The sequence below is a fragment of the Amblyomma mixtum genome, chromosome 8, assembly GCF_055824585.1.
Source record: "Amblyomma mixtum isolate Tamu chromosome 8, ASM5582458v1, whole genome shotgun sequence".
NCBI classification, from domain to species: Eukaryota; Metazoa; Arthropoda; class Arachnida; order Ixodida; family Ixodidae; genus Amblyomma; species Amblyomma mixtum.
In genome coordinates, this window is record NC_143019.1 from 49853771 (window position 1) to 49870887 (window position 17117).

Sequence of the window (17117 nt, forward strand, 5' to 3'; positions counted from 1 at the left end):
TTCATGTAAACGCGGCTACTGACCAACTTGACCGAGAATCGGAAAAGCCGCGTTTTATACCCGCCGCGGTGGCTCAGTGGTAAGGCGCTCGTCTACCGGGCCGGAGTACCCGGGTTCGAACCCGACTGCGGCGGCCGCATTTTAATGGAGGCGAAACGCAAGAGGCGCTCGTGTGCTGTGCGATGTCAGTGCACGTTAAAGATCCCAGGTGGTCGAAATTATTCCGGAGACCTCCAATACGGCACCTCTTTCTCTCTCTCTCTCTCTTCTTTCACTCCCACCTTCCTCCCTTCCCTTACGGCGCGGTTCAGGTGTCCGCCGAGATATGTGAGACAGATACTGCGCCATTTCCTTTCCTCAAAAACCAATTTACCGCGTTTTATCGCTGCTCTTGTCTTCCCAGGAAAAGTTTCAGCCGCGACAGGTGTAGATCTTTTTCTTCTTCGCGCACTCGATTCGAGGTGTGGGCCTTTTTGTCTTTCCCGCGCGCCCTCGTCGTCGGTGTAGGTGTATCATCCCCGCCGGCGGAAATAAACTGTCCTAACCTTGGCGCACTTGCGTGCCGCCCTTAAACCAGAACCAGCTCCGCCGACGGGCTCCTTGCCACGTTGCTCATGCATGAGCCGCTTCTCGGGTTGGGCCGCCCTTTCGGAGGGGGGGAGAGGGCGCACTTTCTGTGCTGCGGTTTTGTTTCTTCTTTCTTCTTTGCTAGTCCCCCCCTCTCTTCCTCCCACTCACGACTGTCTGTGCGCGGCCCAGCTTTCGTAGTACCGTGCAGCACCTTTCGAGGCGTACCCGACTCTCGGAGAGATCCGTTACACGCGCAGCCGCCGTATCCCTCCGCCAACGCGTTGTCGTCTGCTCCCTGCTTTGCAAAGCCTGTCGGGAAGGCTACGTCAGCGACGGGTGTCATATACCAACGGGGCTCGATTTCACAGGCCCCTAGAATGCGGCGCGTTGCCTTTGCTGGCTGTTGCCGATTCTCTTTTAACTGCAACGCGAGCTGCACTGTTGTCGCGCGTAACTTGTGTCCGCGTAACTTGAGCGAGTCGGACGTTGGAAGTACTTCTCTCCCCCACGCTGGAACAGATGTGACGGTCGTTGTTGCTTCCGCTGTGGTCATTATACTGCGCAGAAATGATGGGTCAGTGCAGATCGAACGCAAAGGTCGTGGGTGTTTTCGAATATTCATCAAATCGGACTCGGGAACTACTTATTCCAGTGGCGAGAGTAGGTGGTTGCCTCCTCGTCTACCGTTGTCCCCCTTTCTTCTTCGCTGAGCGCAACTAGCCCAACATGACTAGCCTCGCGGGAGAGAGAGAGAGTACGCGCCCTCCTCTCATTATCCCTGCACTTGAGTCCGCGGAGGGAGAGAGAGACGTTCGGTTGCTTCCTCCCTTCTTGCCTCACCCTCTACTTTTTGAGGGTCGCGTAACTTGCTTGTGGGCCGGGGTGGCGTCGTCGTCCGCAAAGGAGGCTGGCAGCGAGCGGCGGCGCGCAACAGCATTCCCCCGCAATGTTTAGAAGCGGTCACGGCATCGCGCGCGACTGGTCGTCCTCGTTGTTCCTCTGCGACTCGAGAGTCGCGCGCACGGTCGCCCCCGAGCGTAGGCAGTGCGTGTCGTGTCGCGACGACTACTGCGTGCGCTCGTGCCGGCGGTTACCCACGACAGCTCTCGGAAATCTCTTGACGCGAGCGGTCAGGTCGGCCCGTTTTATTTTTTTTTTTCGCCTCCCGTGGTGTTTCATCTGACGTTGGGCGTCCCTTCGCGAGCGGTTTGCGGCCTTCACTCGTTGCGTCGGTGAGTGCTTCGCTGCTTGCCGCGCGTCTGCTTTGTTTGAGGGCCAGCTGCTGCCCGCTAGTTGAATTCCTTGGCAACTTGGTCGCAGACAGGGCAGAACCAGGCGGAAGTCGTCGCTCACTATTTGGTTTGGTTTGGTTTATGGTGTTTAACGTCCCAAAGCGACTCAGGCTAATTCTGAAATGATAACTTCGCTTGTCGGGTAAGCCAGCATTGAAAGTTCAGGGTTTTTCTCGTCGTGTGTGGTCTTCAGGGCAGTATTAAGTTCGATGTTGCAGATATGTCTCGTCCAGCGCGTCGAGCTTATAGATGCACCTCAACACTCACACACACACACACACATATATATGCATATATTAGTGCGGTATCATGTACCATGTACCCACCATGAACGAACATCGACCAGCTCAGCGACAAGTACTTTTAGGCTGTGTTTTATGGGCTCCAGGGCAACACTCACGCTATAACCATAATGTCTCTCATCTGCTGCCTGTGCTTTTGAAGAATGTTGAGCATTTACGAAGGAGAGTGCTACCCATTCAAGAGTTCAAGCACGCAATTTTTACTGCACCCTCAACAATTAAGCCTGGAATGTCTCGGGCAGCACGACCAGTGTAATATTACTTATTCTAAATGTTGAAACTACCTGACAGCATTAATCTAACACGTTAGGTGAAACTAGAAGCTCACGTTAGGCTACTACTACTATAATGTAATTTTTTCCTGATGTATTTTTATTAATCAATGCTGTATGCCGTATAAAACGAGAAAATAACGTCAATATGATGTGCGAATATGGTGGAACTTTTATTGTGACATTAGCAGTCCTCAACATTCAAACAGAATGTGGAAACATCGAGCTCTAATGCAGCGGCCAAGTCAAACTACTCGTTAATTGAGGTATCACAGAATGTTATATTAACATTCTCTCTTTGTTGTTGAAATCACGTGTTTTGCAGCATTACTGTAACATTACAATTTTAGGTATACCAGCTATACCAGTGCATATACCTATAATGTTTTAGTACCTGACATGTTTGTAAATGGCATGTGTTGCATGCTAACGTAATGGCAACATTGTCAGGCAATGCATAAAATTGCTTCAGCATGCATCTCAAATTAATACTTTAATAACATTTTGTGCTACCTGGAGAACAGTGCATCAGTATACGGTCCTCTAAAACAAGGAACTGGTGCAAAGCATTTTTTACGTTGCCGCTTCCATCTGTTCTTTCTTCTTTTAAGCGTTGAAATCTATGGTGCTGAACATCATGTGCACTGACGAGCCCTGAATTATATGTATTTATTACTACTGTGGAGTTTATGCTCCGATATTAGGGGTCAAGGAACTGCATTTGGCATCACTCGTAGGTGGTTGACGTTAGTCACTGGCGCAAGACGTGATGCGTGGCACGTAGATAAATGCACCTGGGGTGGAATCACCTGCTCATTAGCTCGCACAAAGACGCTGCTTCAGTGCTCTAGAAGCATATGGGAGTAAAAACTAAGCCCAGATCAATGGGAGTCACTGTGACCAAGAAAGTGAGCAGGCAGACATCCTCTGCTTCAATCCGAAGCTCACAAGAGCACTTTTACTAGTCCTAAAGATGTTGCTTGCTCTTGCATTCATGGAGAATGCATTAGGACATCCAAAAGGTTAAAATAAACCAAGTGAGAGTGTGTTTATATCTCTTGAAGTCTTTTTAAGCATTTTTTTTTTTGCTATTGGTGGTTGCTGGATTGTGTTAGTCACTAGTTTTGAGCACTGGTTGTGCCACGCATGTGTACTGCACCCGTGTGCAGTGAGCTTACGGTGCTGTAACAGTAGCCCTATGCAGCGATGGCAAGCTAAGCCATCCTAAAAGTGCTTTTCTGAGTGGAGTCTGCAATGAGTAGTGTTGAGGATTCAAGTGCATGTGGATTATCCGTCCTCACCCTAGGCCACATGTGCTCTTTGCCTCTACATCCAGTCTTGCTCGTTTCTTGCTTTTTATTTATTTATTTATTTACATTTCTGCAGCACCATGAAGGCATAATTGCAGGGGGGGACTTTTTGTACAGGATAGGGCAGAGGATGAAAAAGAGGTTTAAACAGAGCGTTCACATCAGTCAATTGGTCGGGAAAGGACAGGAAGAGGAAAAGCAGGAAAACAGCAGATGAACATGGGTTTACATCACAGTTCCGACAACAGTGCTCGGAACTTTTCTTCGGACTGGCATTGAACAATACTATGAGGCAGCTTATTCCATTCATTTATGGCGTGCGGAAAGAGTGTTTGAACACGTTAGTACGGCATTTTATTTCACGTAGTTTCCAGTCGTGGTCGCGCCTTCTGGATACAAAATGACGGGGCAGCAGATAAGTTTCGGGGTTAATAGCAGGTTCTCCTCTGGGCACTTTTGACGGGCCCGCTCTTAGTGAGACAGTCGCCACACTTTACCTCTCTTCAGTAGCTGTTCCTCCCCCTCCTCATTTATGCGTGGCGGTAGGAGTCTTTATGTGCATAGATAGTTGATCATCATCATCATTTATTTGACCCTTAAAGGCCCCTGGGGAGGTATTACATAAGGGGGACACCATGTGGGGTCCCTGCAGCACCCGGAATTTGTGTTTTTACTTGTTTGAAGGAGGTCTTGCTCACCAGTTAGGTGTTTTCTGCTGTTTTCCCAGGAGTGGGGCCAAGTTGACTGAGCTGCAGAAGATGCAGAGCGAGTGGAAGATGCCGAAGGATGCTCCACCAGAGTGCCCAGATGCGGCCAAGGCGAGTGCTCTTATTCACTGATCGCCCTCTCACACTTTACGCAGGAACAAAAATCACGAGTTTTAGGTCTAGTTATTCTGGGAGTTAAGGTAGTGGGGCATTCGTGGGCTGCTCAGGCTGCTGATGACAATTATTGCTGGACTGAAATTCTAATTCCAAAATTGAGCAATCCCGGTTGACTCTCAGTATTGAACTTGTGTAGGAGACCAAAAATTTTGTTCAGATCAAGAGGAGCACTCCTAATAATCTTGATGTTCATAAAACCAAGATGTTACTTCAAATGATTATAAATTTGAACTAAGCAAGTTGAAATTAATGAGTCCATTGTGTTTATGGTAGGAAGTTGTCTATGCTATAATCAGCTATGATGCCTGTCAGTCATCTAGAAACTTTTAACAGGCTTGCTGTCATCTGCAGTTGAGACCTTCCATATTAAGCTGGCACTTTTCAAGAAACTTCCTGCATTTGTGGGTGTGTTGTGTGTATGTGTGCCATCTTTGCTCTAATGCTAGACACATCGTTCGCTTCACACTGGAACTCGTATGAGCACCTCTGCTTGTCTGCTCATTGCACTTACGTCATGCAAGCTTTAGACAAATAGAGTGTATGTTCTTCTGTTAAGCACTAGCCCATAAAGAGAAACGGAACAAAAATTTGTTCTCCCATTCTCTGTGGTGTACATCGCTAGTCATGGGGGTTCTCTCTCCCTCTGCTCATGCGAGACAAACAAGAAAGAAGACCAGCAAATGGGAATGGTTGGTTCTCTTTATTCCAGTAAACATATACAGGGCACAGAACTGGGCTGCTTCATCTGTTGATAGTCATTCTGGTTAGGCTAGTTAGTGCTGTACTAGATGGCATGTCGATTATGGCCTTCGATAAGATTCCAGGACTCCGCGCCACACAATGGCTTTTTGGGTTTGCTGAGTACACATTTCACTCTCTGTGCTCGTGCATGCATGGAGAGATGGCAAAAACCTGTTTCAGTTTCCTCATTTTTTTTTCTTTCATTTTGTTTTCATCCTACAAAAGTGTGCTGTTGGTGCTTGTTTAATGAAATCAAAACAGAGGCACCACTTTGTCATTGTAGAAATTAAATACATAGTCTAATTGCAGAGAAGAAAGTTTTTGCGTCGCAAACTTTTATTTGCGTGGGCTTCACTACAAAGCTAAGCAGCTGTCTACATTAGTTTGGTATAACTGAGACAGGCACATGAGGCCTGCACGAGCAATTGGGACAAGTGCACCAAAAGAAGTGGAACAAAGTTTTCTGAACAAAAAGTGTCCTAAGAAGTGAATAAAGTTGTAATGGAGCGGCAGAACTTTGGTGTGCGACCACAGCAGTGCACCTGTCGGAGTAAGGCTGTGCACAGTAGCTACATGAGCATTGGCTTTCTTTCTCTTTGTTGGTCTTGTATTTGTTTTTCTTTCTTTTTTGGCACCCAGATGTGAAAAACCTCTGAACTGTAGCACACATTTTATAGGTACTGCGCATTTTCAGACCTCAACTGGCTGTTTTGTTTGGTTGGGAACATTGGTCATGCTGGTCCCTTTCTTGCCCAGGTCAAGTACTAATGCATTGTATATTTTTCATACTGTAATACATTCCGAGCAAAGGATACATGCATTGGCAAGGGATCTGTTAGGCGTCGTTCCGCTTACACTGGCTGCTATTGTGTTTTTTTTTCAACAGACACTGCTGCGAAGCCAAACAGGGACCCCACCTGCCTTGGAGAAGCCGATGACAAAGTAAGTACAGTAGGAAAATCCTGTTAGAGTGGTGTGCTCTTTGTTTCACTCGTGCATTCAGTCTAACGGGAGCAGTCAGTAACAAGTTTGCAGATATCTAGTGTTAGTCGTGTCACAAATCTGATTAATAGATATAATTGTAAACACATGTGCTTTCTTAAGCGCTTTTATGTCTTCATCAAGAGGTGTGCCTTAGCTTTTGTTCCAGTCAAGCATATCGAGGCGACAGTTGATTTGCTGATTCGCCCATGGAAGCAGTTGGTACAGTAGTTCTCAAGATATGCTGCTTGTAATGAATGTTAATCCATGAAATAATCTTGAGCTTACTACATTTGATTCAGCATCATCTGGGCCGCTGTTGTTCCGCATTCGCTTCTGCAAAGTACATGAAAAGTATACCTGCCGCAGTAATAAAAACAGCTGCCTGGTTTATCCCTGTCCATCCAGCCGGAAGAGTGGCGTTGTGGCGGAGCACTGTCGCAGCCATGCAGCAGCAAGCACGGCGGCAGCCCGCTCTGCACCAGGGGACTCAACAGGTGCAGGCAGCCGGCGGAAGCGTCTCTGGCGGGTGCTCAAGGCTGCACTGCCTGTCCAGGTGGCCCTGGTGCTGCTCTACTGTGTCGCCTGCCTGCTGGAGCCACACTGCTGCGACCTGCTCAACAACTTCCACACTTCATTCGGACCGCAGCTCAGGTAAGGCAGCCTTCCGTGTGGCTCTTACTGAAGTGCCAACGTGTGGCGAGTTTCTGGATGGAACAATTTGTTGTGCATTTAGAGAAAAAGGATGAGGCTGCTCCCCCCCCCCCGCCCCCCCCCCCCCCCCCCCCCTTTGACAATGTATCAATGACCATCTGACCATGCTGTTTTTGTTTGTGAAGACTTTTTTTAGGAAGTTAATTATGTCATAAGTAAGAAAAGTAAGATGATGCAACATGCTTGTAAGCAATGTGGAAGGCTTCGAAGCCGAGCAGCGAAATTTTCGTTAGCAGGCATCGAGCGTAGTACTGCGTGTTGGTGCCTTTGCAGCACGTTAAAAAAATGCCACTTTGGGGGGAAAAAATAAAACTACTTCGGACGCGAAACTTTGGTTCTTTGCAAGCCATATGCACAGTTTGACCATAAGCAGCGTGGTAGGTTCCGAAATCGGTTCCAAAGTCATTGTTATCATGCTAATGATGCTCAATGGGTGCAGTAAGAAGAGAGTTGAGGTTACAGTTATCCTTGATGCAAACATCTCTTTTCGTTTCGCAGTGTACAAAGGAGCTGCTAGAGAACTGTGGTTTGTATTATCTTGGCTGTTTCAGATACACGCATGGGCCGCCTCCAGTTTAGTGTCTCTCGGAGCCTGGATGCACAGTGCTTGGCGGTGCGTTGGGAGTCTTGCAGAGCCCATGGGCTGAACCCATTCAAGAGAGGGACACGCTTGCATGGTCACCACATGGGACAAGGCATATCTCGGCACCCGCATTGCAGCGAGCAGTCTGGAGGAGAGGCCTCCAGAGAAACGAAGATACACTGCCATCTCAAAAAAGCAACGAGCTGCAGCATTTGCTCGGGACATCTTTTATTCATGCTCTCTTGTGTGTTCTGGTTGGTTTTTTTTTTGTCGTTACTTTTTTTTGTGTGTGTGTGTGGTTGTATGCGTACCTGTCATGCTTCTTTTTGATATTCAAATTGAGATGGTACATCGTCACGCCTCAACATTCTTGCTCGCAGCGGAACTGTAATGCACATCATTCTTATGCTTGTGGCATATAGTGTCTAGCAAGTATGGAGTTGTGAGATGGAGTTCTCAAGGAATGCGAAGGACTTGAAAGCCGAAGTGCACAGGGCTTACTCAAGAGAGGCCTTTTAAGCCTCTTGGGGCAAGTGGCTGGCATACAATGATCTGCTTCGATTTAGTGAAGCCTCCATTCTCATTGTTATTATTTATTTTTGAAGGTGCAATTGCTAGTAGAGAACTAAGGTGGGCTCACCTGTGAATTACAATCAGTATATGTATTTTTTTGATCTAAGTGTAAGGCAGAAATCATTTACTCATGCAATGTTCTGGCACCTTGCTTTTAGCAGAAAAAACCATGAAAGAGTAGCGGACTCGCACACTCAAATCCATTTGCCGCATCCATCCATTTCATCTTGCATCTATCTGCCTTAGAAACATAGCAGATATACATTGTATGCAGTGTGTGTGTGAGGACAGGCAGTGCTGTAGTCTAATAACTGAAGCAGCACATACAATTTTCACACACACAATATTTAGACAGTGCACTCGCTGGCTGGGCAGTGTTCGAAGTCTTAAGAGCTGGCATGTATTGGGAGTTGTGTCAAGTGTATGACATGGCTCCGTGATTAATATTGTTGATTTTGAGTGTCTCATTACATATACTTTTTTGGCATATTTTGCTATGCTTGCTTGAAGACAGTGGCGCTGAAAGGCAAAAGGGCGCTGCAAAGTGGCAGATTATTATACAAATATAAATTTTCAGGTGGCATGAACTTGTGATGCTGCAACAAACATTATCACCTCGAGAAAACATTGAAGATGATAGGTTTATAACTTGCCGTTTAAAAGTTGAAAGAGATGTTCGGAGTGTTATTCAGAAGAGTTTCAGTACCGTTGTTATGCTGGTGAGATGACTGCCAGAGCCAGTGCCCTTCTGATATTGTAGGCAAGCCTGTTATGTTCAGTTACTGTTACAATGAGCATACCTTTTTTTCGTCTTCATAAGACAGGGGCCAAATCAAGTTTAAACTTTTGATTGCATGCGAGTTTTTGTGTTGGTGAACACGTCAAGTGCTTAAGTTTGTCCTTGTCTTGTGCTGCAGTGTTCAACACATAAGTGTGACAGCTCTGCGGGAAGGAAATGGTGTTGCATGGCATGCTTTTTATTTCACATGTTGCGTTAGGTGTAGTGTGTACTGCATTTCAATGTTTATTTGTTGCTGTTTTGTAGATTTTCCATTATTCTCTGGACCCCTAATCAGAGCATCTTGTGAGAAATCATGCCAAGCCCTTGACACTTGTTCTTGCATTCTTCACTGTTCTGGCATCATTGTCCGAAAAATGAGACATGATGAGGAAAGAGAAAACGTAGCTCCCGGGGGAGTTAGCTGAAAGCTACCCTGCATGGGTACAGTGCAGAACAGAAGGCTATGAGGAACCTGTCATCATTGCAATCTGCACACATCCATTGGCACCACTGTAACGCATTGAAAGTGTGTTCACGTGCATTCCTGTTAAACCCTCAAATTGGTCTTATAGCTCATTATTTTCAAATGTGGTAGCATTTATGGCCAACCATTCATGGGCAGCCCGCCTCAGAGGCAGATAGGTGGATGAGATTAGGAACTTTGCGGAGATAGGGTGGCCGAACTGGTGCAGAACAGAGTTGATTAGAGATGTGGGAGAGCCCTTTGTCCTGCATTGGAGGTAGTTAGGCTGATCATAATAACAATTAGCAAAAGCTCTTGCATGCTATCAAAGTGTTAGTTCTTTCCGAGGGAGTAAGTTACATTAGTAATGATTGAGAGCTGGCCCATGACAACATGGCTCGCGAGATAGACAGTGTATGACCTTGGCTACAAAGCAAGTGGGGAGGCACTTGCATCCCTTTAGCATTCTCCTGAGAAGCTTGAAAAGATACCTTGGTCTATGAATGGTTGCACCATTCCCCAAAGCCACAATGGTCATGAAATGCAGTTGTAAAGTCTGTAGTGGACTGAGTCCTTTTTACTTGACTTTGCCAATACCTTAGTTTCAGGAATGGGCCCATAATTGCTATCGCATTTTATCCTCAGTTATCACAGAAATTTTGGGTTCTCGTATACATTACCAAGTGTGCATCATCAGTCACCATCCCCTCTGCGACCATATTTCTAGGTTTCAGTGTTTATCAACTAAATGAAGCTGAGCACTATACTACATGAAAATTGCTTTAAACTTCAGTGCGAATCCAAAAATCATTTCACCACTTCAGGAGATGAATTCTATGTCATGACATCACATGGCTGCATTCAAAGATTTGGTCCATTACCATCGTTAAGCTTGTGTCCACCATCAAAAAAGTTAGCTCAACATTTTGTATTTTCACCCCAATACTTGCGTACCTCAAAAGTAATGTATGATGTGCCTTATTCCCATCATATGAAAAAACAGTAATCTTTTCCCTCGTAAAAAGTTACTTCTGAATAATTACTTTTCAGAGGGAAGGAGAGCAATGCAGTGTGCTGTTTGGGATGTAAAAAAATGCGTCATGAAACTTCTCTTATTTTCGGTGATGGTGTGGTTAAAGAGATCACCTGAAAGGTGAGTAGGCCACAATTGCCTTTATGCTGTGATTACTGCAGCTGACACGCTGCGGAGGAAATATTTTTCTACTGAATAGTACGCATCACCTGTGCTCATTCTATTGGTGTGCTGCAGTTTCCTCATCGGTTTGCCTTTTCCGACAGACTAACCTAAGGTTCTTGCAAACAATCATGCAGTGTGTTGAGAATTCCTATAGATCTTGTTGATATTTTTTTAAGCCATGCAAATGGCCGCATCTTGTTATTCTGTTGTTGCAAACTCTAGGCCACTTTCTTCTCACTGGGAATTCCCTTTCCAGATGTTTTGTTAGAGCATGTTTATTATTTTTCTCTTATCCTTATTTCACGAAGTGGTCAAGCACATTTGTTGAAGATTTGCATTTAGAGTCAAAATAGCCATGATGGCAGTTTTTTTTTGTAATATTTATTGCACGATTTGTGCCTTAATTCATGATTTCGGCAAGTGCAAAACGTCGGCGCAAGCTTGCAGGAATTGTGCTTAGTGTTGGCGCTATCTAGTCAGAGTAGACAAATTCTCAGCAGTTTTTTTTTCTCTGAAGTTTCCTTTTTAAGTTAATAGCACAGGATTATTTACAACCAAAACAACTCTATAAAAATAGAATGAATTCTGGACGCATTGAATGTCTCACAGATGCTCTTTCAGAAGCAGAGCTCGCATTGTTTCCAGTGCTGTTGTTTCTGATGCAGTTGGAAAGCACCCAGTAGAACTGTACACAGGTGCTACACTGTATGCTATGTACGACTTCACTAGTGGCCTTTATAGATGTGTGGAATGAAATAAACATTGTCGAACTGATTCCCTGAGGTTTTGTATTTATTGTAGTGCAGGTGCTTACATCTTCGGGTTGATGCAAACCCTAGATTTTTGCACGTTGGGGTTAGTTATTGAAGCTGATTGGGTATGTCTGCAAAGGAACCTCATAGAAAATTAAGCGTAGAAAGTTGGGCTAGTTGGTTGGTAGTACTATTATGATACATTCCAGCGGCTAAAAAGACACGGACGAAGGTAGACGAGACCGGCGTTCGTCCTGTCTCGTCTACCTTCGTCCGTGTCTTTTTAGCCGCTGGAATGTATCATAATAGTACTCATAGAAAATACCCTGCGGTACAACTTCAGCTAATCCTTCTATTTCCCTTCAAGCTTTTCTTGCCTATAGTAACACTCGCATTCTGACTGGTTAGTAGTAGGAGAAAAGAACACAAAGGAAGTAAAAATTGTTGTTTCTAAGCCTACTTATCGGGGAAAATAGCAACCGCGTCATTGTTGCTAGGGGCAGCATGGTGGCAGGCACGCAAGGAGCGTTGGCGCAGCGGAGAGGCGCGAGCTGTCCCACCCATGTGCGCTTCTCCGCCTCCAAGTCTTCACATTTTACACAACATTAGTCCCACACAATACCCAAGTTAATGTCCTTGGTGCATAGCAAGCCCCACACTCTACCATACATCTTGGGAATGCCAGGACAAACCGGACAAAAAGGTAATAGTGCCATACCCAACACACGAACAGATGGAGGAGGGCCTGGACCAGCAAGCTTGGATCATCCAGCTAGTCCACAAGTCAGCTGCCGCCAGCGGAGCCTTGGACTAGGGCCCCCGTCCACCTGGCTCCTGCAAATTAATTTATTCTAATTAAAAGTTTTCTCTCTCTCCTCTACTGGCTTCAATGGTTGAAAATAAATCACCAGCCCCGCTGCACATGTGCAGTTCATGTTAGTAACAGGCACATGCGACAGATGGCAGCAGCTGTCAAGCGCGTACTTGCCACTTCGCAGGCATAGCTGGCGTCTCGTGGAACCGGATAGCGCCTGCTTCTGCCACGGGTGTTTGTTTTCAGCCAGTGACTGTCGAATTTTCGCCACTCCCCAGAGGAAGCCACATCTTGTGAGAAGTTTCGTTGAGAAAAGGAAAGGACATCACAGCCTCTCAGTTTTCCTTCTTCCATGGTACTGAATAAAGGCTTACTGCGGAAAACAGTGTGTCTAATAATTACCTAGAGGCAAACCAGGAGGCGCTACACTTGATCCAATATGCCGCCGCGGTGGCTCAGTGGTTATGGCTCTCGGCTGCTGACCCGCAAGATGAGGGTTCGATCCCGACCGCGGCAGTCGAATTTCGATGGAGGCGAAATTCTGGAGGCCCCTGTACTGTGGAATGTCAGTACACGTGGTCTTAACCTCAGATGGTCGAAATTTCCGGAGCCCTTCACTACGGCATCCCTCATTGCTTCAGTCGATTTGGGATGTTAAACCCCATAAACCAAACTTAATGCAGTATGGAGAGGAACAGGAATTCTAAAAAGGTAAAGTTTCATATTCAGCTAGGCTATTTATTTTGTTGGACATGAAACAGATTTCACCGTAACAATACAGCTCCTCTGCCGGCAAACTTCGAAAAATTGATGTGAACGTTTTGATAGCAGCCTAACACTTGTTTTATTTACTGAAGTGAAAAGGCACTATTTAAATCATTTCATTTGCGCGCAGACGAGAATTGAGCATTGCAGAGTAGCTGCTGATTCAGAAGCAGGATCTTTTTACCGCGAGAACTTGACCTACACGTTCCAAGCATTCTTAGAAACTTCGAATTATTGCCCTGTGCGGCCGATTTCCATAATTTAAATCGAATCAAACGTCCCGGCTCCCGCCTTTTTTTGAACTCTCCGCAGACGGTAGGAGGAGCCAGTCCTGTGGCGGCTTGCCGTTCTGCCATCGGCGGAGTGTTACGTAATGATCGGCGAAAGCCAAGAGTCCACACGTATTTTTATTTCCGTGGGCCTAATTCGTGGCTATGTAAACTTTGACTTGATCTATTTATTCTCGGAAACCTAAAAAAAAAATCGAAAGCGAAGCCGCCACGCGACTGCCTGAAAGGCACTCCACGCGTTAGTTGACTCCTCCTACCGCCTGCGGCGAGTTTAAAAAAAAAAAAAGGGCAGGAGGCGGGACGTTTAATCCGATGTAAATTAGAGAAACCGGCCGTACAGGGCAATAATTCGGAGTTTCTAAGAATGCTCAGAACGTGTGGATCGAATTGTACAACAAGTCCATGTCCATGTTGTGTCCCACAATTTGAACAGACTAGGCAAAAAGGCTTGGAGTAGATGCTGTTTTTTTGGCTCCTGTCAGACTGAGTGGCTTGTGTGCGATAGTTAATGGCCCGGATAAAAGATCGGAAATGTGCCCTGCCAAGACAACGTGGTGTATTCAGTCCCGTTGACGTGTGGTGGTTCATACATCGGCCAAACTGGCCGGTGTCTAAATGAAAGACTTAAAAGCATGGAAACAATGTTAAGAACGCGGCCCGCCACATAGGTATTCACTGTCGTGAGTGTTCATGTTACCCAGAATTCAAAAACAGCCAAGTAGTTAGTAAACACAAGGATAAGCTTACACGAGATATTATTGAAGCGTCTGAGATCATGAAGCTTGGTGCGACTTGTATCAGCACTCCTTCCGTTGCCATCTGGTTAAAAGAGCACAACTTCCTGATTTCAAATGATCGATGTACAAGCGATACAGCTGCATCATGCGCACAGTGACTGGGGTTGATACTTTCTCCTGTTCTCTGTTTCTTTTGTTTTTTCTAATGTGCAAAAGAGTATATATATGCTGTTCGCATCCGGAATAAACATTTGTTGTCAGATCAGCACTGTGTTCGTCCCTTTCTTCCCTTTGGCCCTGTGCCGTAGCGCTGCTTCACTAGTAGTAGTAGTGAAAACGTTTATTTTTTTTTTTTCAAAAGGAAGAGTTAGGGAGTAGGGGGATGGGGATAGATAGATGTGGAGCTTCAGTGGTCGGTCTTCCCTAGTCCAGGATCCCGTTGGCCTCCGCCGCTGCCTTGGCCCTCGTCACCAGCATAAGCTGTGTGCTATTAGGATCGGGTGAGCGTGGTCGGGCCGGAGAAGGGACGAGGAAGGCGGGAGACGGGGTTACGAGGAGAAAACAAGGAAAACTTTATACAGGCTATTTACATGATTACAGAAGAGCAACTGAGAGGGACTCTCAGTGGATGAGGACTGCTTCGCTAGCGGGAGAGCGCACTGGAGTCCTCAAAACAACTCCCGTTAAATAACGCACGGATTCCCCAGATCCCTGTCTGGGGAATATAGTTCGAAGGATGATGTCCAATAGCATGAGCAGACGTGGACTCCGGAGGTACCACCCACGGCTGGGGCGGCGTCGGGCTGTGGGGTCTCTCGCAGCCCGGTTGATGGGAGAGGGTAGAGGCTCAGTAATCAAACACTGCTGTCTTTCACTAAGCACACCACCACTCTGTTCGTTGACCCGAGGGTCGACTCGGCCACGGAGCGCCGCATCTTCGGCCTTCGGCGGTCTTTGACTTTCGCCGCTGCGACCATGGTCCCACGGTCACGGAAGGTCGCTGCCTTAATCCCCTTAGGCAGGAGGGGAGGCATCACAGGTCCTACAGCACCCCTCTTTGAGCTTCGCCGCTACCGCCATGTTCCCACGGTCCTCGAAGTTCGCTGCCTTAATCCCCTTAGGCAGGAGGGGGGGGGGGGGGGGGGGGGGGGGCATCCCAAACCCAACAGTGCTCGGGTCGGGGTCAGCCAGGAGGGCCTCCCACTGCTCTAGACTAGGGCTATTTACCTTTGGTAGTAAAGGGCTTTTTTCGCAGCCCCAGGTGGCGTGGTACGTTGTGGCGTAGCCCCCATACCACACGCACTCTTTCGCGTATCTGTTCGGCCACATTTTGTGATACATGGCTGTGCTTGGGTAGGTGTCTGTTTGTAGTCGTCTGAGCGTGGTGGCCTGCTCTCTGTCGAGGATATCCGCCGGAGCCGAGTACTTCTTGCGCGCTCCCAACAACGCCTTCATTGCCTCCCCGTAAGATTCTGGCGTGCTGAAGGCTTCGACCGGCAAACCCGCCCTCCGGTTCGTGAACCCTCGGACAACGGTGTCTGCCATGAGATTTCCCTCAACCCCAGTGTCAAGGACCCAAATGATGGTGTGTTGAATGCTTGTGTTGTTTGATCCATGTCTGTGTTGTTTTTGTTCGAAGAGGATACTCGCGGCTTTTCGGCCGATCCTTCCATCTCTGTATGCCCTTGCTGCAGCCTGAGAATCCGTCGCAATCCAGTAACTCAGTCCCTGCCGATTGGCTTCAGTCAGGGCTAGAGCTATGGCGATCTCTTCCGCTGCTTGTGTTGTCCTTGTGCGCACTGATGCACCAGTAACTATATTCCCATTGGCGTTCACTACTGCTACCGCCCTAGCGTTTTCGAGCTGTGTGATTGCGGAGCCTGACCACACCTTAGCTAGGGAGCATTTGGGCTGCTTACGTGGAATTTAAAGCCAAAGATTTCTGGCGTCGCTGTCAGTAACATTTAAAAGTGGTAATAGGATCAGTCATTTGCGCGGTGAACAGCATTCGACAATGACGCTGCCAATGGTACTTGATCATGCCACTTTCCATAGCACAGCATTTCGTATGTAAGAGGGTCTAGGGTTTCCTCACTGCAATGCGAAATAGCAGCTATAACCTGGGCCCTCTCGATTTGGTTGCAAGCGTGTCCAAATAAATGAAATGAAATAATTCGGCTGGCCAGCAGCACTTGATGGTGCTGCTGGTGATAAGCATTTGATAGTGCAGTTGGTGGTAAACATTAGATAGCGTCGAATTATCGCTCACCGGGGAAGCCGACGTACATGATCTGTCGGCTGGTCCAGGGGTTGTCTGTGGCGCGGATGGCGAACCCAAGTGCTGCTCCGCCTACCAGGCCAGCAGCCATGAGCAGAGGAAGCAGCCGGCTGGACACGCCCTCCACCACCTGCAGTGGGCGTTCCTCTTCCACCTCCACCGGCAACGGACCGCTGCCGCCCGATTGGACACCACTCGACGACGACGGGCCTTTCTGCTGCTGCTGCTGTAGCTGTTGCTGCTGCAGCTGTTGCTGGCGCTGCTGCACGAGCGAAGTGCCCGAATTCTGGACTACGGAGTTCCACGGAGAATTTTCGGCGCTGGGGCCACCGCCGTCCGCTCCGCCGTACCCGCGTTTCTGTGGGTTGGAAACCCGCGGAAAGGCAATGGACAAAACGGAACGTTTTAAAAAATTTGAAGGGACACGCTTAAAGTCCGCGTATGATGCGACAACGTTAATGAGTGAATGCCCGTATATGCGGAATTGGTCACTCTGGATTTTCACCACTCCTGGTGCAGTGGTGCAACGGTTAAGCGATGCGCCACACTCTAAAAAAAAAAGGTAGTTGAGGTTACTACATTTTGGGCTAGCAACAACCGTCACATATATGACTACCTATGTAGTAACTGTGCGTAGTAACTGGAAGGTAGTAACATTTACTACCTCTGGAGAGGTAGCAACAGTAACTACCTGCAGTAACATTTGCTAGATTGTTAGATTTGCTGCCATTCAGGAAACCCTTTTCATTATATAAAAACATGGGGCACTGAGTAGCAATGTCACCAGGAATGTTAGTGTACATACGTGTGCATATTC

The 17117-nt window shown here is 47.1% G+C and overlaps 1 protein-coding gene across 1 annotated transcript in view; it reads left to right on the forward strand.

Moving 5' to 3' along the window:
• The window catches only part of klar (klarsicht), a 324252-nt gene extending 312814 nt beyond the window's left edge, over window positions 1–11438 (forward strand). Inside the window, exons 19-22 of the mRNA XM_089557260.1 lie at window positions 4474–4564; window positions 6258–6313; window positions 6761–7006; window positions 7618–11438. Of these exons, the coding sequence (XP_089413386.1) occupies window positions 4474–4564; window positions 6258–6313; window positions 6761–7006; window positions 7618–7645 (421 nt within the window). The 3' untranslated portion in view covers window positions 7646–11438. The remainder of the gene's footprint in view (window positions 1–4473; window positions 4565–6257; window positions 6314–6760; window positions 7007–7617) is intronic.
• Window positions 11439–17117: the final 5679 nt, after the last annotated feature.